At 42.5% G+C, this 21,507-nt stretch overlaps 1 protein-coding gene across 1 annotated transcript in view; it reads left to right on the top strand.

Moving 5' to 3' along the window:
- The window catches only part of LOC105016515 (transmembrane protein FAM155A), a 102,175-nt gene extending 81,425 nt beyond the window's left edge, over positions 1-20,750 (top strand). Inside the window, exons 2-3 of the mRNA XM_010880411.4 lie at positions 10,596-10,767; positions 15,504-20,750. Of these exons, the coding sequence (XP_010878713.1) occupies positions 10,596-10,767; positions 15,504-15,826 (495 nt within the window). The 3' untranslated portion in view covers positions 15,827-20,750. The remainder of the gene's footprint in view (positions 1-10,595; positions 10,768-15,503) is intronic.
- Positions 20,751-21,507: the final 757 nt, after the last annotated feature.

Raw genomic sequence — 21,507 nt, 5'->3', positions numbered from 1 at the left:
ATCAAGGCATATTTGAAATTTCCCAATAAATAGCCCCTTCTCTACAAATTAGTCTTCCAAAAGATCACAAAAACGAATAGAGGGTGTAAGAGGCTGCCAGTGTATTTTTCAAAACATTTAACGATTGTCCTTACTTTAAAAAACGACTCCTCTGGGAACCGTTGGTCAGATCTCCATGAAACTTTGTATGTAGCACTTTAAAAGCTGTATTTTAGCCAAACAATGTATACGCTATAATCCAATGAACTTCCAATAAAACACTGCAACCTCTACACAAAACAAAAACATTTTAGTTTTATTTTAGCTAGACTTATAGACTTTTGCATTTTTGCTATTTATCCCCACTCTGGGTCAAACGGCTTAAGAGACATAAAACATGGCCTTCGTTGTGCCACCATTTCAACTGGATTGTGCTTGCATAAATCGATGTTTTACCATAGCTATGCCTGACTAGTAGGCATTTATGTGTTAGACCCCGCCCACTTGAAAATGGATTGGTCAGTACCAATGAATTTTACTACCAACATAGTAGCCAGGTTTTTTGATATTGTGGTCTGGAAAAAAAGAGCGTTGTTAGCAAAGTTAGCAAAGTTATATTCAGGTCAGCCATTCCGTCCCAGAGGACTAGGGATTTAGCTGTTACATTATTTTTTTTCAATACTGGAAAATCCATCACAATGACAAGTTTGTCCCCTATATGGAGGCTGACCTGTGTACCGTGTGTCACAACTCTATGTCACACAGAGTGAGTGTTGTACGCGTTTGAAGATGTCCCAGCATCATATCGCTTGTTATAAATCCACAATGTGGCCAATTGGCATGGCACGACATGGGACAGTGCCGACCAGTGCCATTTGCAATCCTTTCAAGATTCTCCTTTTTTTCAGCAGGAATTTGCACTTCCCATTAATAATAATAATAATAACCATTGCTGTGTGGCTGGGCGTGATGGTCCAGTAGACTTTCATCAAATATTGTTTCGGACACAAACTGAACTCGAAAGTATTTGGGCAGTGACACATTTATTTTTTATATTTATATACTATACTGTGTAGTGTATTTTGTGTGTATTCATCATTAGTGCATGCACAATAGAGCAACCAGGGCATAATCTTGTTTCTAGGCTTTGCATTTGCATTTGAAATTTGTTGCTGGTGTGTAACAACATGAGGAAACCAAAGAAATGAATGCAGGTCAACCTGGTCACCATGGGGCAAATAAATCAGAATAAACCCTACTGGCTGAAGGACCTTGCAGATGTGCTGAGCAGCCATTATGGGGCCGTTTCAGAATGGTCTCGGATTAGCGGCGACAGTATTTAGAGAGGACACAGGGTGGCATGTCATATCTCTTACGTCCCCCAAAGGATTAGAGTCACTGTTGCACTCTCTTGACTGCATTTGTGGCTTCGATAGACCATGTGAAGTCTTCAGGTGTGTGTACACTGAGGAACTTAAAACTGCTGACTCCCTGCTACAGACACGTTTACCTCCAACCTGTGGGACTCATTGTTGCTGCGTATTATCAGGCCTTGAGATGGCAGGGTACTCTAGAGGTTACTGCATCTGGCCTATAACTGAAAGGTTGCTAGATCAAATCCCTACCTGACAAGAAATCTGTTATTCTATCCCACAGTGACACTAATTTGTTCAAGTCATTACTGAAAATGAAAATGTGTTCTCAGTCATACCTCAACAGTAACATGGACAGCCTGTCTTAACATGGAGGAAAGCTACGGATATAGAACCTGTTTGTCTGGATTGAGGACTGTTTTTGCCAATCAGAAACATTTGTGGAGTGTGGAGGGAACAATATTGAATGCTAAACACATCATTATCACATAGGTACTGCTCTTCTCCAGGCGTATAACAGCCAGAGTTGGGGAGTAACGGATTACAAAAAAACAGTAACTCTAATCAGTTATGTTACCAACAGAATATTGTAATTGGATTAGAGAAAAAATATATGATTATTTTTGGATTACTTCAATTTAAAAAGAATAGTTGCGCGTAATAATTATGACACGTTATGTTTTAAAAATATTGTTATTTGAACCAAAATAACATTTGCGCACCTCAGTTTTTGGCTGTGATCATCCTGCCCACAAATTAGTGATCGAAGAATCGCTAGATTCTTGATTATCATTGGCTGCTGACCGCATTGAATTTAAGCTAAGAGTGGAGGTGTATAATCACAGTTTATTTCTTTCATTTAGGTTTTGAAAATCCATCGCTGGTGGCCCAAATATACACAGGTTACGTTCACGCGGGTTCAATGTATTTGTGTGCGGGTGTTCCCGATTGCATACGTGCATTCGCGTGCCTGGGGCTTTTTCAACGTTTTGACAACATGAGACTACTGCAGATTTAGTGTACGCAAGTATATGCAAATTCAGTTTTAATGATTGATCCCGCAAAATGTGTTCAATTGATTATAGGCTATTCCTATTGGTTTTCTAATGCCTCTTAATATTAAAGTAATCTAAAAGCAATTCAAAGTAATCGGATTACGTTACTGAGTTTGAGTAAACAAAAAGTTACGTTACTGATTACAAATGTGGACAGGTAACTTGTAACTGTAACAGATTACATTTAACCTACCCAACCCTGATAACAGCCATATGAATAGCGACAAAAAAAAGGGCATCCTCCATGGATTCGTTGTGGCAGTGAGCACATTGCAGTGGGTCCTGGCAATCTGACTTGTTGTGAGAAGCCTCTGGAAGCCTTTTCATGATGAGAGCAATTGGGGTATTGTCATCAGGACATGTAAGCTTGGTGTTTTTGGGCACTGGATTGTGTCAGACTCCTTGATGCGGCTACAGGGAAAGGGACAGGGTGAACACTTCCATAAGCCAGTTGAAAATGTGACCCGTCGTCATCACCAGTTGCTTTGTGAGCATTCACCCTTTTAAGAATGTTCATCATGTTAGGAGAATGAGGGAACTCCAGGTTGTCAGTGTCCGTAAGACCCTTCCCTGGGTGTCTTCCTCGGTCATAGCACAGAATGTGTTGAACTCGTCTGGGTTGAAGGAATCAGTAGGCACCATGCAGCTGGATTTACCCTTGTAATCCATAATGACATGTTGATCCTGACACACGTCGCACCTGTATTTTCTTAAACTTACTCTCAATGTCAATTTATGTACACGATTTAGGCACAGGATCTTATTAACAAGAATGTATTGCTCCTACACCGAGTGATTCAGGTAAAACATGGCTTGCTAGAGAAAGCAGGCAGACAAGTATCAAGGCACCCAAGGAATGTTCGGCTGAACGTCCGAATGTGAACCAGAGTTTGCATTATGTAGTGTAGCAGCTTGCACTTCAGGATGTCATCACGTCAGCATAGACCAACAACCACGCTGAAGAGCTCCAACAGATTGTATAGTCCATGCCCCGAAGAATTCAGGCTGCTTTGGAAGCAGAGGGAGGTTCCATCTGGTTCTAGAAGGGGTTTCTATAATAAATCATCCACTGGGTGTAGATTACAGCTTTAGTCTGTGTTTCCTTTCTCCAGCCTAAATGGATTTGAGGACGTTGTATGTACTTACCCGTATGCGTCGCTCGCCACCATAGTCATGTTGGAACCTAAATGCTACAGTGCAAGTCTTCAGTATTATCCAGGTTTTCTCAGCTCGTCCGAAGTCTTCTGTTTGGATGTGTCCAAACATCATCCACGCATTTCCTAATGAAGCCAGTGACTACTGATGAATATTCCTCAGTGATGGTGGAGTCCTGGGTGGATAAATCTCTGAACATGTTCCAGCTCATGTTCTCAAAGCATTCCTGCAGCGCAGTTAACCTCCCCTTGTCCACCGCTGACCTCCGTGTAGGTGGCTCCCTCTTGAGTTTTTTGCTTGTAGGCGGGAGAAGGAAAAGTATGAGGTGACCCAATTGGCCAATTCGAATTTTCCCCTCTTGTGGCGCATCATACCCGTTGGTGATATGTTAGCAGTTTGTTTAAAGTCTGCACGGTTAGAAACAACTGCAATAATAAAAGCAGCATCCAGGTGATGTTGATGTTCTTATGCAGTTCCTGTGTATGTGAGTGTGTGTGTGTGTGTTTCTTGTATTTAATAACCCTCACTCTGTTTAATATGGCCCTTGCTGTGCGGTAATAACATTAGCATGGCTTTACACTGCCAAATGAGCTGCTCTTATTAAAAGAGGTAAGGGTGTGTGGGTTTGCGGGGCAGGCATGCTTCAGGGTTTTGTGTCGCGACTGAAGCAACCAGTGAATCTCTCCCGCTCCCTTTCTATCCTTGGTTCACGTTTGAAAATAAATAGCCCTCCTGTGTTGTCACACCCATTCAAATGTAACATGACTGTAATTGAATATGTGCCACTAAGGCAGTTGTATTATATGGCTTTCTGCTTCACTTCCATTCCAATCAGTGTTGTTTGCGCTTGTGTTGCGGTGTGCCTGTCTGCCAGCCCGCAGCTAGGCTACCCCCTTTGTTTCCCTAATGTGTTCACATTGGCAGTGCTAGCCGCTTTAACTGAACGTGCCCGTTCGTTCCCTTTGAACCGGTCCTCTCTTTAAAATGATTAGTTCTACTGCATTTACCGTACACATGGCTTGTGTCTTGTCAGACTGCGTGCTAGCCTGTCTTCCCTTCCAGTGGTTAAGCTCGCTCATTACTCGCTGCTCGGTGCAATGTGATCGCTGCTTTGGCTAAAACCCGCTGTGTGCGTGCGTGCGGTTGTGTCTGTTGATTTGGTGGCTGATTTGGGAATGGCAAGTGAAACCTGGGACTGTGGTAAGATCAGCATCTGCAAAACGAAATGCAAGTGTTGTTTTCCTGCTTTTCCAGGGTTTTGGGCATTACATGTGAATGTAAAATCACTGCACCTTTTTAAAGAATGGACAACACATTAGAGATACAAATTCCGATTTGTGTGTCTCTGTAGTATCCTTTGGGCAGACTTCTAAATAATAGCATGTTAGACAGTTAAACAAGGTGGGTTGTGGATGACACATACAAGAAAAGCAGAAACCCTTTTGGGAGATTGAATATGCATGTAGTAACAAAGTCTGCCTGTTCGTTTGTAAATCTCTGTTTTTGACATAAGACTTATCTTTAAAAGAAAAGGCTTGGCTGAAAACAAAACCTTTCTGAAAATGAACTTTGTCTTTAAATGATCTTTATTCAAAGCTCTCATAACACATGGTTTGTAATTGTAAGAAATAAAATAACACACAAGTAGTATAGTTCTTTCTTAAATATTGTAACAAAATATATAAATGAGACAATGCCCTTTTCCAGACACTAGATTAAGTTAGTATATTATTGTGGGTTGTCATTAGGCAGAATGAATAAACATTCTTGGACTTTTCTAAGATTGTTGATAAGCACTTGTAAAAAAAAATATTACTGAGAAATGCTTTTCGGCAAGAGAGAATCTTAGCTAGGATGCTAGGATATGATGCGTTGCTATACTTTACTGCGTTATGGGTGTTACAGATATCACAATGTTCAAAAAGGGATACTGCCAATGAAAAGAAAAAAAAAACATAATCTAAAACCTTTGTTAACTTCATATTTACAATGAAACTGGTGCATTTTTCGAACTTTTTAAATTGCCTGTGCCTGTCTCCCCTGACTCCAGAATACATGCAAATCTACCCAAGACGCCTACATTTGGTGTCTATTGTCATCATTATGAAGAACAATGAGGCAGAGTTGTGAGCAATAACACAAGCTACAACGGACTAAAATAGTATGTTTGAGGCTCGGCCACCTACTCCATAATAAAATTCCAATTTTTGTAGTTAATACCCAAACAATTCATTTATTGTGTGAACGCCATCATGCAGAACTTCACTTCTGGTTGACCTCGTGAATTTTCCCTTTTAATGTACCTACAGTTAAACTAATTGGTTGTCATTGCAGTGCGGAGGAATGTCATTGGTCCTTGCCGGTTGCTCACAATCACGTTCGATTATTTCAATCGATTGAACCCTTCTCATTGGTTGCCTGTGTGTGTGTTTGTTTGCTGATATCTGTGCGTGTGTGTGTGGGTGGTTGTGTGTGTTTGTAGCCAACACTGTGGTTGGAAATCGCTATGCGACCCCTAGCTTGTACCTGATCTCCCAGGGGGCATTGCTCATAGTGCTCAGAGAGCACAGTGGGAAATGAGGGGCGGGTTTACATACCACCCCTGCAGTACAGTAACCTCCATCCACCGTTTCACCTTTACATGTCCTGTTTCCTCAACTGTTAGTCCACTTAGCGCACCACAAAACGTGTACACAATAAGAAACAGTTTTGAATGTTACTCAGGTCAGCTAATGACAATATTACTACTACTAATAATAAAAATAGTAGCAGATGTTTTTCGCAATATTTTTCTCCGAGTACTCTAGGGTTCGGTATCTTTGGCTAGGTCGGTACTAACAGCCCATATTCACCTAGTCCAGACATAACCGCGCCCTATACAAGTTGCTCTGGTGCATTAATTCCTGTGTTGCTCCGGTTTTGTTTTGGGACATGAAAACAACTGCAGAGTGCAGAGGATTTATTCCAATGCTGCTGTACCCCGGATGATAAAAAGCCGAAGCAGAGGGGGAGAATAAAGGTGCCTGTGTTTCACTGTAAACGGCGAGGTTGGGGTGCGTAGAGGTGGGCTGTGGGCCAGGGTTAATGGTGGCGGGGAGGACCCATCAGGCGTGTAAGACAGTGTTCTGGTGTGTTCACCTGCTCTCTCCCTCCCGTCCAGCCTCAATCAGCTGTTCTCCCTGGTGCACAGAGAAGCAGGTGGGAGCAGGGGCACAGATAAAACATCAAAGAAAAAGCTCTGACAAGGCAGGGCCACCCTAGGGCCCGGTAAAACCAATACCACCGGGCGCCGAAAGGCCCTCTGTCAATTACAACCTTATTAGGCTAATCGTAATGGAATAACACAATCCAGGAAGACAGCTTAGCTAGCTAAAGTTGTATTTCACCAAGGAGACCAGGACGAAACACCAACACACACACAGATGAGACTGGATAAGGAGAAGAATAGAGAGTGAGAGGGAAGGAATAAAGGTTCAAGAAAGATGAAAGATAAAAAATGGGAAGATACAGGATACGGAGGACAGCAAGAAAGACTGTCGACTTTGAGCATGTTATGGTAGGTGATTGAACTATATGCTTGCTTTCCTGTCAATGTATCTATAGTCCCATAGGACATCTGTGAGTACCAGGCAGAACAAGTGAATCATTCCTCCTCTGAAAGCTTACGCTGATTTCTACTGTTCAACATTTCACTATTCATCTATCCCTTTCACCTCGCCCTTCCTGTCTGTCTGTCTGTCTGCCGTTCTCTCCGTGTTTAACTCTGGACGCCTGAGCCATTTATCATCAGAGTGGCAAAGACGGATTGGTCCGTGTCCAGAGGTCCCTGAGAAAACTAAGGGTTTGGCCTTCTAACTAGGGCATGGGGGTGTGGGGGTTAAAAGACAGAAAGTGTATTTTTTTTCTGAAAGTCACAGAGAGTGGGGTCGAGGATCGAGAGAGGGAGCAAGCGAGACAGAAGGGGAGGGGGGGGGCAGTGATAGGGGATCGGCGAGAGAGGACGTGGAGAGAGGTAGAGCAGGAGAGGAAGTAGGAGGGAGTGAAAAGGGAAGAGGGAGAGAAAGGGAGGAGCGGGTGAAGGAGGGGCAGGGAGCAGGGAACTACACGGAATCACCCCTGCAGTGCTGGACACTGGCTTCTGCACTGCTCTCAACCACACGGCAAACCTGAACCCGCGTCTGCAGCTACCAGCGCTAATACGGGCCTCTGGACACGCTTTAGGTCTTATCCAATGTCTGCCTTTTCTTCTGTATTATGAATTATGTTTTTGGACAGAAACCGGAGTGTTAGAGATTTGGTTTGGCGGATTATCTGTCGTTGTTCTTTATCTATGTCTAAGCCCCTGAGGTGAACACACGGTTTGGCTTTGACTTTGACTTTGGAATATGACACACCGCTAAGTGGACGAAATCCGTAATAAATACAGACCCATGAACCCTGATGTATGGACACACACAAACACACGGTCGCACACGCTAAGCGACTTAGTCTGTGATATGACATTACTGATTGAAAGGAGTAGAAGGTCTTTGTTAGGCCTGTCTCTGCAATTATATCGCCACCCTCTGGTCAGACATAGCAGGTGATCCATGCGTAGGGTCACAGACTTCATCCGAAAAAAGGTTAAACCCCAAAAAACAGCTGTTGTTTTTAAATAGGGACAGGGAAAATCTCCTAGTTACAGTTTGGGGCCATTTTGGGGAACAACCCAAGCACGCGAAGACACACACACAAACACACACATGCTTGCACACACACTACCCCCCCACCACCCTGCGCACACACACGCACACGCGCGCACACACAGGCACACGCTGAGCATTAATCACGTGTAGCTGGAGATGTGACATAATGACATGGAAACATTTACTACTGTGACATTCCAACTGTCATCTGACACTCCATCTGAGGTATTCTTTACATCACCAAAATTAGAGGATTCACACATCTAGTAAAGCTAACTTGAGTCCCGTCAGTCTCTCACACACACACACACACCTGACAAATAAAAAGCCTAAATATTTCTTATAAATATATAGTTTTTATTTCTTATCTGATCTATGATACACTCGCCAAGTAACCTGCACTCCCCCTCAACGAACTCGTGACTCACCGGTTAGGATACTCACTATGTGTCTAGTTTATCGTAACTCAGTTCATCATAACTCACCTTATCGTAACTCAGTTCATCATAACTCACTTTATCGTAACTCAGTTCATCATAACTCACCTTATCGTAACTCAGTTCATCATAACTCACCTTATCGTAAATCTGTTCATCATAACTCACCTTATCGTAACTCTTGTCATCCTAACTCACCTTATCGTAACTCAGTTCATCATAACTCACCTTATCGTAACTCAGTTCATCATAACTCACCTTATCGTAACTCAGTTAATCATTACTCAGTTTATTGGATCTCAGTTTATCGTAACTCTGTGACGCCAGACATTAAGATTCAGGGTTCATGGATTCTAGGGATATAAATATGAGGGAGCAGGAAGAGCCCTGCTGCTAGCAGGAAACCCCCCGTTGTTGGTCTGACGGCCCCTGTGTTGTGGAAGGCATCCAGATGAAGCCTTCTCTCTCAGGAATGTCCAAAGGAAAGGACATGTTGAGAATATAAAAGTTGGTTTGGCTCCACTAGTTTGAACGGTTCAGGAGTTACTGTTTAATTTACTGAGTGATGTTTCCAGTAGGTGGCGGTATACTGTCTGAGAAATGATGTCCCCGGGAGAGAATACTGCAGCTGGATACTTTTGGCTACTGAGTGGACTAGGTACAACAGGTTAATGAAATGCCATACAAGCCAATAGGAATCATGTATGTGATTCAGTGAAAGAAAATGCAGTCGGTTCAATGGAACTGACAGTATTTATTCAGTAGGTCTTTTTCCAATGACTGGTCTTTAAATGCTATATAAAAAACCTTCCAACCACTGCCGGGATGATCCTCCTCCAGAGGTTTTACCAGGAGCACAGGATGAATATACAGTGGGGACAACAAGTATTTGATACACTGCCGATTTAGCAGGTTTTCCCACTTACAAAGCATGTAGAAGTCTGTCATTTTTATCATAGGTACTCTTCAACTGTGAGTGACAAGCGCTGGCTTGAGCAGGGGGACCTTGTGTGAGCTGCAGGATTTGAATCCATGACGGCGTAGTGTGTTATTAATGGTTTTCTTTGAGACTGTGGTCCCAGCTCTCTTCAGGTCATTGACCAGGTCCTGCCGTGTAGTTCTGGGCTGATCCCTCACCTTCCTCATGATCATTGATGCCCCACGAGGTGAGATCTTGCATGGAGCCCCAGACCGAGGGAGATTGACCATCATCTTGAACTTCTTCCATTTTCTAATAATTGCGCCAACTGTTGTTGCCTTCTCACCAAGCTTCTTGCCTATTGTCCTGTAGCCCATCCCAGCCTTGTGCAGGTCCATAATTTTATCCCTGATGTCCTTACACAGCTCTCTGGTCTTGGCCATTGTGGAGAGGTTGGAGTCTTGAGTGTGTGGACAGGTGTCTTTTATACAGGTAACGAGTGCAAACAAATGCAGTTAATACAGGAAATGAGTGGAGAACAGGAGGGCTTCTTAAAGAAAAACTAACAGGTCTGTGAGAATTCTTACTGGTTGGTAGGTGATCAAATACTTATGTCATGCAATAAAATACAAATTAATTATTTAAAAATCATACAATGTGATTTTCTGGATTGAAGTGTACCTATGATAAAAATGACAGACCTCTACATGCTTTGTAAGTAGTAAGCAGTGTATCAAATACTTTTTCTCCCCACTGTATATCCCAGTTGGCCTCCCATCAGCAATTTTAATCATTACACGCTAGATACAAGGAAGTCCAATCAATTCAAGTTTGTCAATTGTGGTTGAGGTTATAGATGCTGTGTGTGTGTGTGTTTGTGTGCAAGTGGAAGCAGGCGTGTGTTAGTTCTTGCGCGTGCCACTGTGTTTGTCATGAATAGCTACCCCACTTTAAGCTGTTGATACGCCCTTTCCCTCTTCCCGTCCCACCAGATGGTGTACAAGCCCTGGCTTTGCTCACAGTACTTCCAGACCACCCAGATTCACTGCAGCAAGACGATCCCATGCGGCCAGTACTGTCTGGAGGTGCAGCAGAGATGTCCCTTCATCCTGCCTGACAACGATGATCTCATCCACGGAGGGAGCCCCAGTTTCATATGCACAGGTACGACCTAGTGGACTGTCCATGCACACTGGTCACACGCACAGGGGCGCCGCGGGGCGGAGTCAGCGAAGGCCGCGTTAGACAAAAACACTGCACTGATATGTTACAGGTAACTCACGACACTACAATTCTAATTGTTAATAATGCAGTATACAATGGTTGTAGTGTGAGATAACGATGGTGATGATGATGATATTGATAAGATTGACACGTTGTCAGGTACACACATCATACTGTAGGGCACAAGTTGTTGTTTTCTGCATGCTACTTCCCCTTTAAAATGTCTACATCAGAAAGATGGCCTCCACAACAAAGCCTGTGGATGCAGTCCCAGCTGTCCATGAGGACACAACATGTTCTGAGTGTTTTTATTCTCTGTCACCACCTGGTGGTCCTGATTTTGAGCTGCAAGCCACAAGCCACATTACCAACATGAAGAATGAGGCATTTTGTTTTTGGCCCGTTAGAGGTCGTTTCTAGTAATCCATGTTGATTTGTCTTTGAAAAAGAGAATAATGTCTTGACCTTTTTCTCTCTCCGGAAGCCTCTTCGTTTCGTTTTTGTGTTTCAGTTAGTTCTGTCCTTGGCGCTAAAACCTCTCTCGGTGCGCCTCTGTTTGTGTGTATGTGTGTCTGTGTTTCTCATGTCTGTGCACCAGTGTGTGTGTGTCCTGTCAGATCAGAGCTGTAACCGTTATTGAGTCCTTAATGATGTGAGCCTCTCATCAGGCGTAAGCTCTTTAACGTCAAACAGTCCAGAGTGGAGACGACTTAGCCCCGTCTCACAAGTTCACCTACTCACATTAGCCTGAACTCAGGCACGCAAATGCATAGACAGGCAGCTTGGAGAAAGCAACAGTTGTTGTTAATGGAGCACAGAAGATCATCTGTTGGCTGTAAATATCAAATGACATCATATCACACCTTCATTTGAGGGGATTGAAAGCTTAGAAGCAATGCTGGACACGTCAACTCATTAGGATATGTTTGACAGGTTTAAGGGGGGTTATTAAAGTCAAGGGATTAGGGGTTTAAAGTAGAGCAAGGATGGTTGTCACATAGGGTTTATGGAAAATCAACCCCCCACCCCAAAAAAAAAATATATATATGAATAATTAGCCTGTATGATTATTCATATGAATGCATTTTGAGTAATTAAAAATGTTGATTGACCAAAGCATCACAACCTGGTGTGAGTGCCCTGGCAACGTTGGGCCGCCGAGTGGCAGTGCAGGTCCCAAACGAGGATGCAGGCGTCCAAGACGATGCCAGCAGGGCACATGTCAACCTTTTTGAGGACCCGAGGGCCAAATGTTTTCCGCCGCCTTAGCGTGAATCATGCCGTCTTTAGAACAGCGCGGTGGGTCATGCCATTTCCTCAGTCAGGTGAACGACGACGTGCTTGTGCCTCTCAACCTGCTCCACTTTAGAGCACTGATGGGAGGGATCTGTTTCCTGTAGTCACTGATGGGAGGGATCTGTTTCCTTTAGTCACTGATGGGAGGGATCTGTTTCCTTTAGTCACTGATGGGAGGGATCTGTTTCCTTTAGTCACTGATGGGAGGGATCTGTTTCCTGTAGTCACTGATGGGAGGGATCTGTTTCCTGTAGTCACTGATGGGAGGGATCTGTTTCCTTTAGTCACTGATGGGAGGGATCTGTTTCCTGTAGTCACTGATGGGAGGGATCTGTTTCCTGTAGTCACTGATGGGAGGGATCTGTTTCCTTTAGTCACTGATGGGAGGGATCTGTTTCCTGTAGTCACTGATGGGAGGGATCTGTTTCCTGTAGTCACTGATGTCCCCATCCGATTCCTGACTGAACTGCGGTCATTTAGACTGGCTGCATTGGTGTTTTTAGGTACAAACACTATGGTAGCTGGTTTGAAGTTATGGATTAGGTCAGTCAGAGGTTGAACCTTTTAGTGAAAACAACTGCCAACTTGCCGAGGCGCCCTGCTATACCACCTGAATGCAAATGTTCAACATTTCCCTCACTGAACTCTACTGGGCTCTGTTACATTGTACTGTGCCATAACGTCATTGTTTCTGAAACGTCATCACTTACGATTGGTCTCGGGTCTGTTAAAGGCTTCACCCCGACATGACTCAACCTTCCCCAACCTGCCTGTCTTGGAGGGCCCTGGACTCCTATTTAAATTACAATATTAAACACCTGCAATCCAAAAGTAAAAACATAGCACCTCATTTGTATGATATGATATAACTGCACTCATTTATTAGATATCTTGCTAAGAAAACGCACTGGGCAAGCGGCATCATCAGAGACCCTTCACACCCATGCCACACACTGTTTGCCCTCAGGTGGGCGGTGCAGGTCTCTTCGTTCCCGCGCCAGCAGGCTCAGGAACAGCTTCTTCCCATCTAATGTAACCCTGCTAAACTCTTGTGACCCATCCCATCACTAGCCACACCCACCCACCGCCTCTTAGGGACCTTGTTGCACTACTCCCTTGTACTGCGTGTTTACCTCGGGGAACCTCATTGCTGCTATCCCTGCATTCCAGTCGCACATGCCACCTTGCACCTTCGGTTTGGCTGCACTGCACATCTAGAATTGCCATTGTACTTGCATTTTTTTTTTTTGTTTGATGTTACATGTACATGTCTACCTTGGGAACTTTATTGCTGCTATCCCTGCATTTCAGTTGTACATGCCAAACTTGCTTGATTGCACAGTCAGTATTGCCATTTGTCTCATCGCACAACTATTCATTCCCACTAACATATTAATTGACTTAATACATATATGATACTTATATATGCCCTCCCTTATTTGCCATCATTGCACATCTGTACATTCCACTTATAACATGCTGGACCCTTTACTTAATATTTGTAAATATCCTGTTCTCTTGCGCCTTTTGCACTTCTGGTTAGATGCTAACTGCATTTCGTTGTACTGTTCAATGACAATTAAGTTTAATCTATTCTAAAATAATTATAAATCACTATTGTGAGAAGAAAATGTTTTTTGATAATTTGCTAAATCACTATTGTGAGAAGAAATTACTTGATAATTGACTTATCCAAGTTGTGGTAGCTAGCTCAGTTAAATACCTAGCTAGCTTTTTTTTAACTATCCAGCTTGCGTCCGGGTGCCCCCAAAATATGTATGTTACCAGAAATCGAGGTCAGTGTTATTTTTTGTCAGCAACACTATAACATTTGAAATAGACAGACAGTTCAACAGACAGGAATGGCAGATGCATCATTTCCACAAAACCATAGCAGCAAAACTTGAAAGCAGCTCTTTTCACATTACACCATCCATTCCACAAGGGATTTTTGATTCACTTCAAAAAAGCTCTGTGTTTTTGTTTAGGCTTCCCCCAGCTCAGCCTTTTAATAACTGTGTAAATATCGTCAGAGCAAGTTGATGTTTTCCAACACATTTGCATCCATTTACTATACAAAAACTAATATTGGCTTAATACAGGCAAAGATATTGATAAAAGTCAGTTTGTCATGAAGACATTTACAAAATTATCGAAATGCAGAGTAAGTTTGCACAAAACACAGACTTTATTTGAAGTGTATCTAAGCATTTTTTATGAATGAATGGTGTAAAAAAAAAAAGATGTAGTTATGCCTTAAGGTTTTATGGAGATGGTGAATCCTACTATTTCAGTCAATAGGGGGCACATTGTGCCTACTGGTAATATTCAGAAATACTGTTTTATTGAAACACCTTTGCTAGATATAACATTGTTAAAGACTCATCCTTCCTTCATCAAAACAACCTCAACATCATTGACAGATATCTTGTTTCTAGCATCGAATAGTTCACACTGTTTCGAGAAAGATATTGTGCTCAACCAATGATTACACTACGTTAGAGCTATTCCGTCACTGTTTGTGAGAAAGGAGACGGATCGGTGAGTGAGGAATTGCATATCTGACATGAGACAATGATGAATACATCGCAATGAAGATAATTACATTTGTATCTCTATAATTTCCCACTACGATGTTATAATGGAGACAGTTGTCACATTGGGAGACATCAGTGTGGCAGTCGTTCCCAAGCAGACCACCAATACTAATTAAGTTTAACTGGAAGGCGCTCTGCATACAAGCGTCTTCCAAATCACTAGAAGGTAAAAATGTCAAATTAAGATGATAGGAACATGGATTAAAGTAGTAGCTCATAAATATACTTTAAGTAAAGCTCCCCCTTGCCTCTATACATAACAAGTGATTATTTATATATATTCCCATCATACAAATATTCATGAAAGAAAAGTCAAGCATGTGAATATAAATTTTTACCTGCAGATGGTAATTAAACCAAGTGTTGTAATCCTGTGCTCACTTGACAACATGGATGACCACTTCTACAGAGTTCAAATGTTTGTGCCAAGCACAGCACCCCCTGGACCAAAATAACCAAAAGGCCTTATTACAATGCGGGAATGGATGCCATGTCGAGAAATGGAATGATAAATGATCTCTTTTACAATCATCCACTTTAGAAACCCATTAGCTTCCGCACCTCGCATTTCTCTCATACAGGCTAATTACAGTAATGAACGGTAGCAATAAAATGCCTTAAATAAGTGGTACATTGCGGTCTGCTTAGACATCTTGTTTTGTCATCGCAGCCAAAACTTTACCTTTGTTTAACGAACGCACACGTTTCAAAACTGCTTGACCAATCGAACAACACTGTATGTTGCTGGATGTTCCGTGGTTAACATGCGTTCCTCCCCTACAGGGCTGTTGGAGGCCTACCCAGGGGGCGTGGACGCCAACGCCGAGTGCTGTGATGTCCGGTGGGACTCCCGGCCAGAAGCGGACAACAACCGTTCCCGGGGAACCCTAAAAAGAACTCACCCGTCCTGTCACCACCGTACCTCTCTCAGTTCCTCGGCCGCGTGCAGACTGTGCAACAGCCGCCTCAAACTCTGCCTGCTAGTCCTTGTCCTCCTGCACACCGTTGCCTCCCTCACTGCGTCCCAGAATGCAACGGTACTGGGCCTGGGTCTCCCCACCTCCTTCTCCCCTCTGGAGGAGAGCTCCCCTGCCAACGAGGAGTGATGGGATCGCAAGAGGATTTACGTTGTTACGGCAATCCACGCGGACCCGAAACGTCCGCTAGCACACGCTGCAGGCGGGGATGTCTGCGGCCGCTGTGCTTTTTGGGTAATAGAGTCTGCGCGGAGATGCTGGACTTCCTAGAGACGGACGACATGCAAATCAATCAAGGCAAACAGGCTGACAGACAAACAAACAAAGAGACAAACCCGACTGTGGCGGGAACATGGGACAATGCCACAGGCTTTGTCGACTAGGAAAGGCCTCCTCACTACTGAGTTTCTTTTTTACACTGTGTTCCTCTTCTGGCTTTACGTTGCACTGGCTGACTATAGGAAAACACTCACTCTCCTTTTGGAATGTCCATCCTTTATGTTGTTTCTTATGGGTCTCTTGTGCAAGAAGGAATTGTCTAATTGATATAGGATAGATAACGTATCAAAAAGCAAAGTGTGAGTGTGTGCATGCTTGTGTGTGTGTGTGTGTCCACTCTGAAGTCTGTCCTTATTCGGGTTCCCATTCCTAAAGCTGCTCTAGATGTAGGAGAAGACACAGGTAACGTATGGCGTTAGATTGTTGTTGCAGAACACATTTTTTGTGTTCTTCATGTTCTGAAAACACTTTGTCATTTCCACTTTAAAAAGATACTTTGGGTTTTTGAGATTTTGGGTATTTGCAAACTTACCCATAGTTAGACGACGCCTATGGATACAATTGTTGTCTCTGCGTGCAGAAAGTTGCGGTGTGGCAGATCACTAGCTTTGCATAACTGCTTTTTGTCAACGAATAGGCACTAGCCAACTGTTCTCTAAAGATGGGAAATTCACCTAAGCACTCCAAATCGGTCTTTTAAGTATTACTTAGAAATAGAAATCATAGAAATCTGTAAAAACAAAATGGTTCCTGATAATCATAGCAAATAGATTCCATCAACTTCCTCATTTAAGGATTTATGGAATACTTAGGGTTATATGTGTTTTCTCCATGCAAACCTTGGTTTGGGTTTGTATACAATGACCAGAGACGTAAAACCGTTAGCCATTTCTCATTGTGAGAAAGCTATCTTTCTTTGTAAATAAAATATGCAAAACTTGGAAAATCAGAAAAATATAATTTCTATTTAGTCCTATCTTTTTGAGCCTGAATATACTGAGTAATTTCCCTTTTTTTGAGAATAGCTGGCTCATACTTACTAGTTGACAACCAGTAATTGTGCTAAGCTAATTATGTATTGCACATCAACTGTTGTCAAACTACAGTACATGCAGAGACATAATTGCGAAAGTAGGAAAATACCCCTAAAAATCTTGATATCCTTTAAATTGTCAGACTTGATTTGTCCACTGAAAAACCTAGTAAATACTATACAAAAAGTATATAATTGTCAACGTTCACGATAATGCACATTGCTGCAGGATTATGTTCTTGCATTGGCAATCTCAGTAAAATCTCTATTCTGTTCTCATGTTTCAAATCAACAAATTGCCCATTGGAAAATGAACAGCCAGCCGGATTATATCTATCAGATCACACAACTGGCCAGTCATAAAATTAAAACATCTAACAAAATAGAAGACAAGCTCATTATCCAGATGAGGACATAATATCCTACTAGCCTTTCTCTGAATCATGTCCCTACGACTCCTGTCCATCCCTTACATTTGAATCATATCCCCAAGACTCCTTCTGTCCGTCCCTTACATTTGAATCCTGCCCCAACACTTCTTCTGTCCGTCCCTTACATTTGAATCCTGCCCCTACGACTCCCTCTGTCCATTACACCAGAGGTCTTCTCCCGCTTCTGTCCTTTTTTTTTCTTATGTTTTTGTCTTCTCACAACGTGTAAACTCTATGTCGTACTTGCATGTGGAGGCCCTGCTAACTTTGTGAAATCCAAAACCCTGTTGTTTCGCTTTGCGTAGCCTTTTCTCCTGTTTGTGTTGGAGAACACTGCTGCACCGCCTCACAGACAGCTGGTCAGGTGGCAGGACCTCTTTCTCACAACATTCTCCTGAAAATGCTACCCATCTCCCATTAAGTAAAGGGCTTGTTATTATATAGAAACACACACACACACACACAATCAAAAAGGCTTGCTTGAGGTATGGCTTGAGGTATCCCAATTGACACTGCATGCTTAAGGGCACACCTCCAAAGGTAAGCATTTGCTTTCTTGGCGTTTCATGTATTGCGGAAGGAAGCGGGTGAGAGTAGGACCCAGTATGTAATATGTTTGAGAAGACATGCTGGGTGTCAGAGCAAGGTGTACAAAGTATGTAGTGAGGTGTATGCTCAACGTTAATGTTAGCAGGATTCTTGGCAATGGTTGAAAACTCTTGTCATTAGTGTTGATGTTAGCTGAAAGAAAGGGTGGACATAAAGGGCTGTTTTTATTCTTCCTTGTCCTTTTGTTTTGTGGATGAATGGATGGACAGGTGAGTCCAGAGACGACAGTATGTAGGCCTACCAAAATGTTGCATTGTCCATTCTTATATCCACTTACTATGTATGTTCGCGGTCTATCTCTGGGCCTGGCTTGTCAGCGTCTACTAGTCAAATCTAAGTCTTAGTGGAGAAACAAAATGCGTAAAATGTTAGGTTTTCCACTTCTTTTTCCATGGCTCATTCATTACAGTACATTTTCTACATTGTGAGGAGCGTCAGATGTTTAATTGTCTTGCTCATATTCATCTGACATTTATAATCTCTCAGTCTGTTCCAGCTGACTACCTGTGAACTGAAACCAACCAATTGTGCATTTGCATGGTTTGAACTGGTTAAACATGTTAATTGGTAAACAGCAAATTAATTACTTCATCCATAGAAATTCAGTTTAGCTGTCATAAAAAAAACAAAAAAAAAACATTGTTGTTATGAAAACCATGCAAAAAGAACTGAAATATAATGAAAGATATCTTTGAAAGATAATGTTCTGTCATTGCATTTAACTGTCGAAGGCTGTCATCATAGTCATTTCGACATGCTATTTCAAAGTCCATCTATAGGTGGGGCTCTTGGTTCATTTCAAACATACAGTCTGATTGATTATGTCAGTCAGAATGTCCGAGGAAGTCTTGCCAATGTTGGACCTCTGGACGACAGCAGAGGGTCAAAGCAGATAGATACCAGAACCAGAGGTCTATAGGATCTCTAGATGATGATGTGTGTGCATGCGGGTGTGTATGTATGTATGTATGTCCGTATGAGTCTGTGAGTACGTGTGTGAGGGGGTTTCTGGTGGCTCACTAATTAGTCAGGCTCAGCACAGAGCCCATCTTCTCTGGAGACCTCATTAGCATGACTGTGACCTTGTGGCGGAAATCTCCTGTGCTCCGATCCTCCCCGGAGACAAAGAATTTACTAGCACCGTTAATCACTTCTTCATCTTCGTCAGCACGCTACACCTACTGCACGTCACCACGGCGCGCATGCACCTGCGTCAGCCTTACATGTCCATCTGCTTTTCATCTCTCATCTGCGTCATCAACTTTAAACCTACAGTCTATACATTTGAATGTAACGGTTTAGTGAGCAGCTTCATAATCTCCACTTGTGAGGGGAGTGAGAGGGACAGGGACAGATTCAGAGGCAGGGTAGGGGCCTGGAGAAGAAGGTAAAGGTAGTGTTAAGTGACACAAAGCAAGGGTGAACGCAGCAGAGAATGATAGAGGATGGTTTACTAATCAAAATGAATGTGAAGTAAACCCTAGCCCAACCTCCAGCTGAATCCCCAGAGAAATCGGACCGTATGATAGAAAATCCCAGGAGAACCCATCCACCACCCCAACACACACACACACACACAGAATAAAGCCATCCCTCAAAAAACTCAAAATAATATGTCCTGATAGAAAAAAGATATTATCACCAAATGTAAGTCTTGTCTGCAGCTACAATCCTATCTAGCTTTGTCCTGCAGTGTCGGGTTAAAAGGTCATGTCACTGTCAGTGTTGTCCCACTGCATCAAGATAACCCTTGAACCCCCTGATATCACTCTGACATCTGACCCGGATCTTGCAGGTCTGCAAGACGATTATCGGCTAAACTCACCCAAAACAAGAGAATTGAATCGTGAGATGTTTAAGTTCTATAATGACGTTATGGACTTGGTTGTGATCTAAACCCGGACCAGTCTACAAAACCTCCTGGCATTAACACTTCAAACTGTGTACATGTACAGTAAATGTCCCTTCGACAAACGTGTGACCATTAGGTGTCCTGACGCCAGCGGTGTGCGGGTTACTCTGTGCTCCCACATGGACAACAACGCACCATGGACTCATCTTAGGTATCACCGTATGTAAGCTTTCTCCAAAACCATGAGAGACAAAACAAAATCCAAGGAATTAAAATAGAGATTTCTTTTTTTAATACAGTAAATGCAGGCATGTACACAACTGTGCTGTGATTGGCTAAGTTTTTTTTTCCCTATTACGCAATGTTGTTTTAGGCCCAATTGAGTGAATCTAGATCACAACGACCCATTACATACTTTTACGGCCCTGAAAATGGATCGCATGGCCCAATCTGAAGACATCTGGTTTCTAGTGTTGTGTTCCTGTCCTGTCCCACTTCCTCCTGTGTGCCTGCCAGGTAGAAATGCTTTTTCTTCCTATTTCTATCTCTCGTTTACCATGGTTATGTTCTATATCCTGTGGATCTATGCAGAAGCCCATTCCTTTTTTTTTTTTTCTTTTTTTTTTGGTTGTAAATATCTTTCCTAGAATGCTGAACGATGTATAACGTGTCTTTGCTTCCGAGGTATCGTGCATTTTGAGTTGATGTCCTGCCTGTCCATGGCTCGATTCAGTCAAACCCACATTGCAGGTGTTTCCGCCACAGTTCTTTCTTTCAGTGTTTTAAATGAATTCACATGCTTGTCTTGGGTACTGTGTGTCAACATAAAACTACCCAAGGTGACCTTCACATACAGGTATGTTTTCGCTTTTTTGAATCAGTGTGTGGGCACAGGGAAGATGTTGTAAATAAAGACACTGCGTGCACGTTGCTGTGGCGGGTTTGAATGAATTTGGGCCATGCTCTTTCTTTCTTTTTTTTTCTTTTTTTTTTGGTTTTCTCCCCCCGAGCGTCTAAAATCATGGGTTGGGTTTTTCTTGAAGTTGGAAGCAAATGTGGTCGGGCTTGACCAATATAATTGTCCTCAGATTCACACCCTTGTTGAAAGAAGTTATGGGAGCGTGTGTGTTAGAGAAAGCTATATGATTACAAAAAAAGGTTCAAAGGCATATAAGAAGTATAATTACAATTATGATTATGATTAATATTCTACTACCGATATATTGTAATATTATAGATGCTTTAGTTCAGTAACTTCTTAATTTTTTTTACAAACGACTTTGATGAAATGATTTATAAAACAATCTCACAAGTCATGATCTTTTGGAGAAGTATGAAAACTACTGCTACAATGATAAAAAATGTGTTCTGATTAAAATAAATGCAGACATATAATCTGTTCCTCTATGGTGGTTTGATGTGTTGGGGCTGTGTTGGCAAAAAGCGCTCGGTACATCTGTAGGAGATTGTACACACGTTTAATAAACAATATGTCTTTGTGTCCTTTGACCAGTCAGTTCAGCTCCTAAAAAGGTCTCGTGTGTGACCGATCTGAATTAGTAGAAATGAATATCAGAATTTGAACACATGGAGTGCTGTCCAGTAG

The sequence above is a fragment of the Esox lucius genome, chromosome 16 (assembly GCF_011004845.1).
Source record: "Esox lucius isolate fEsoLuc1 chromosome 16, fEsoLuc1.pri, whole genome shotgun sequence".
NCBI lineage: Eukaryota > Metazoa > Chordata > Actinopteri > Esociformes > Esocidae > Esox > Esox lucius.
This window is presented reverse-complemented; position numbering and strand designations above follow the sequence as displayed.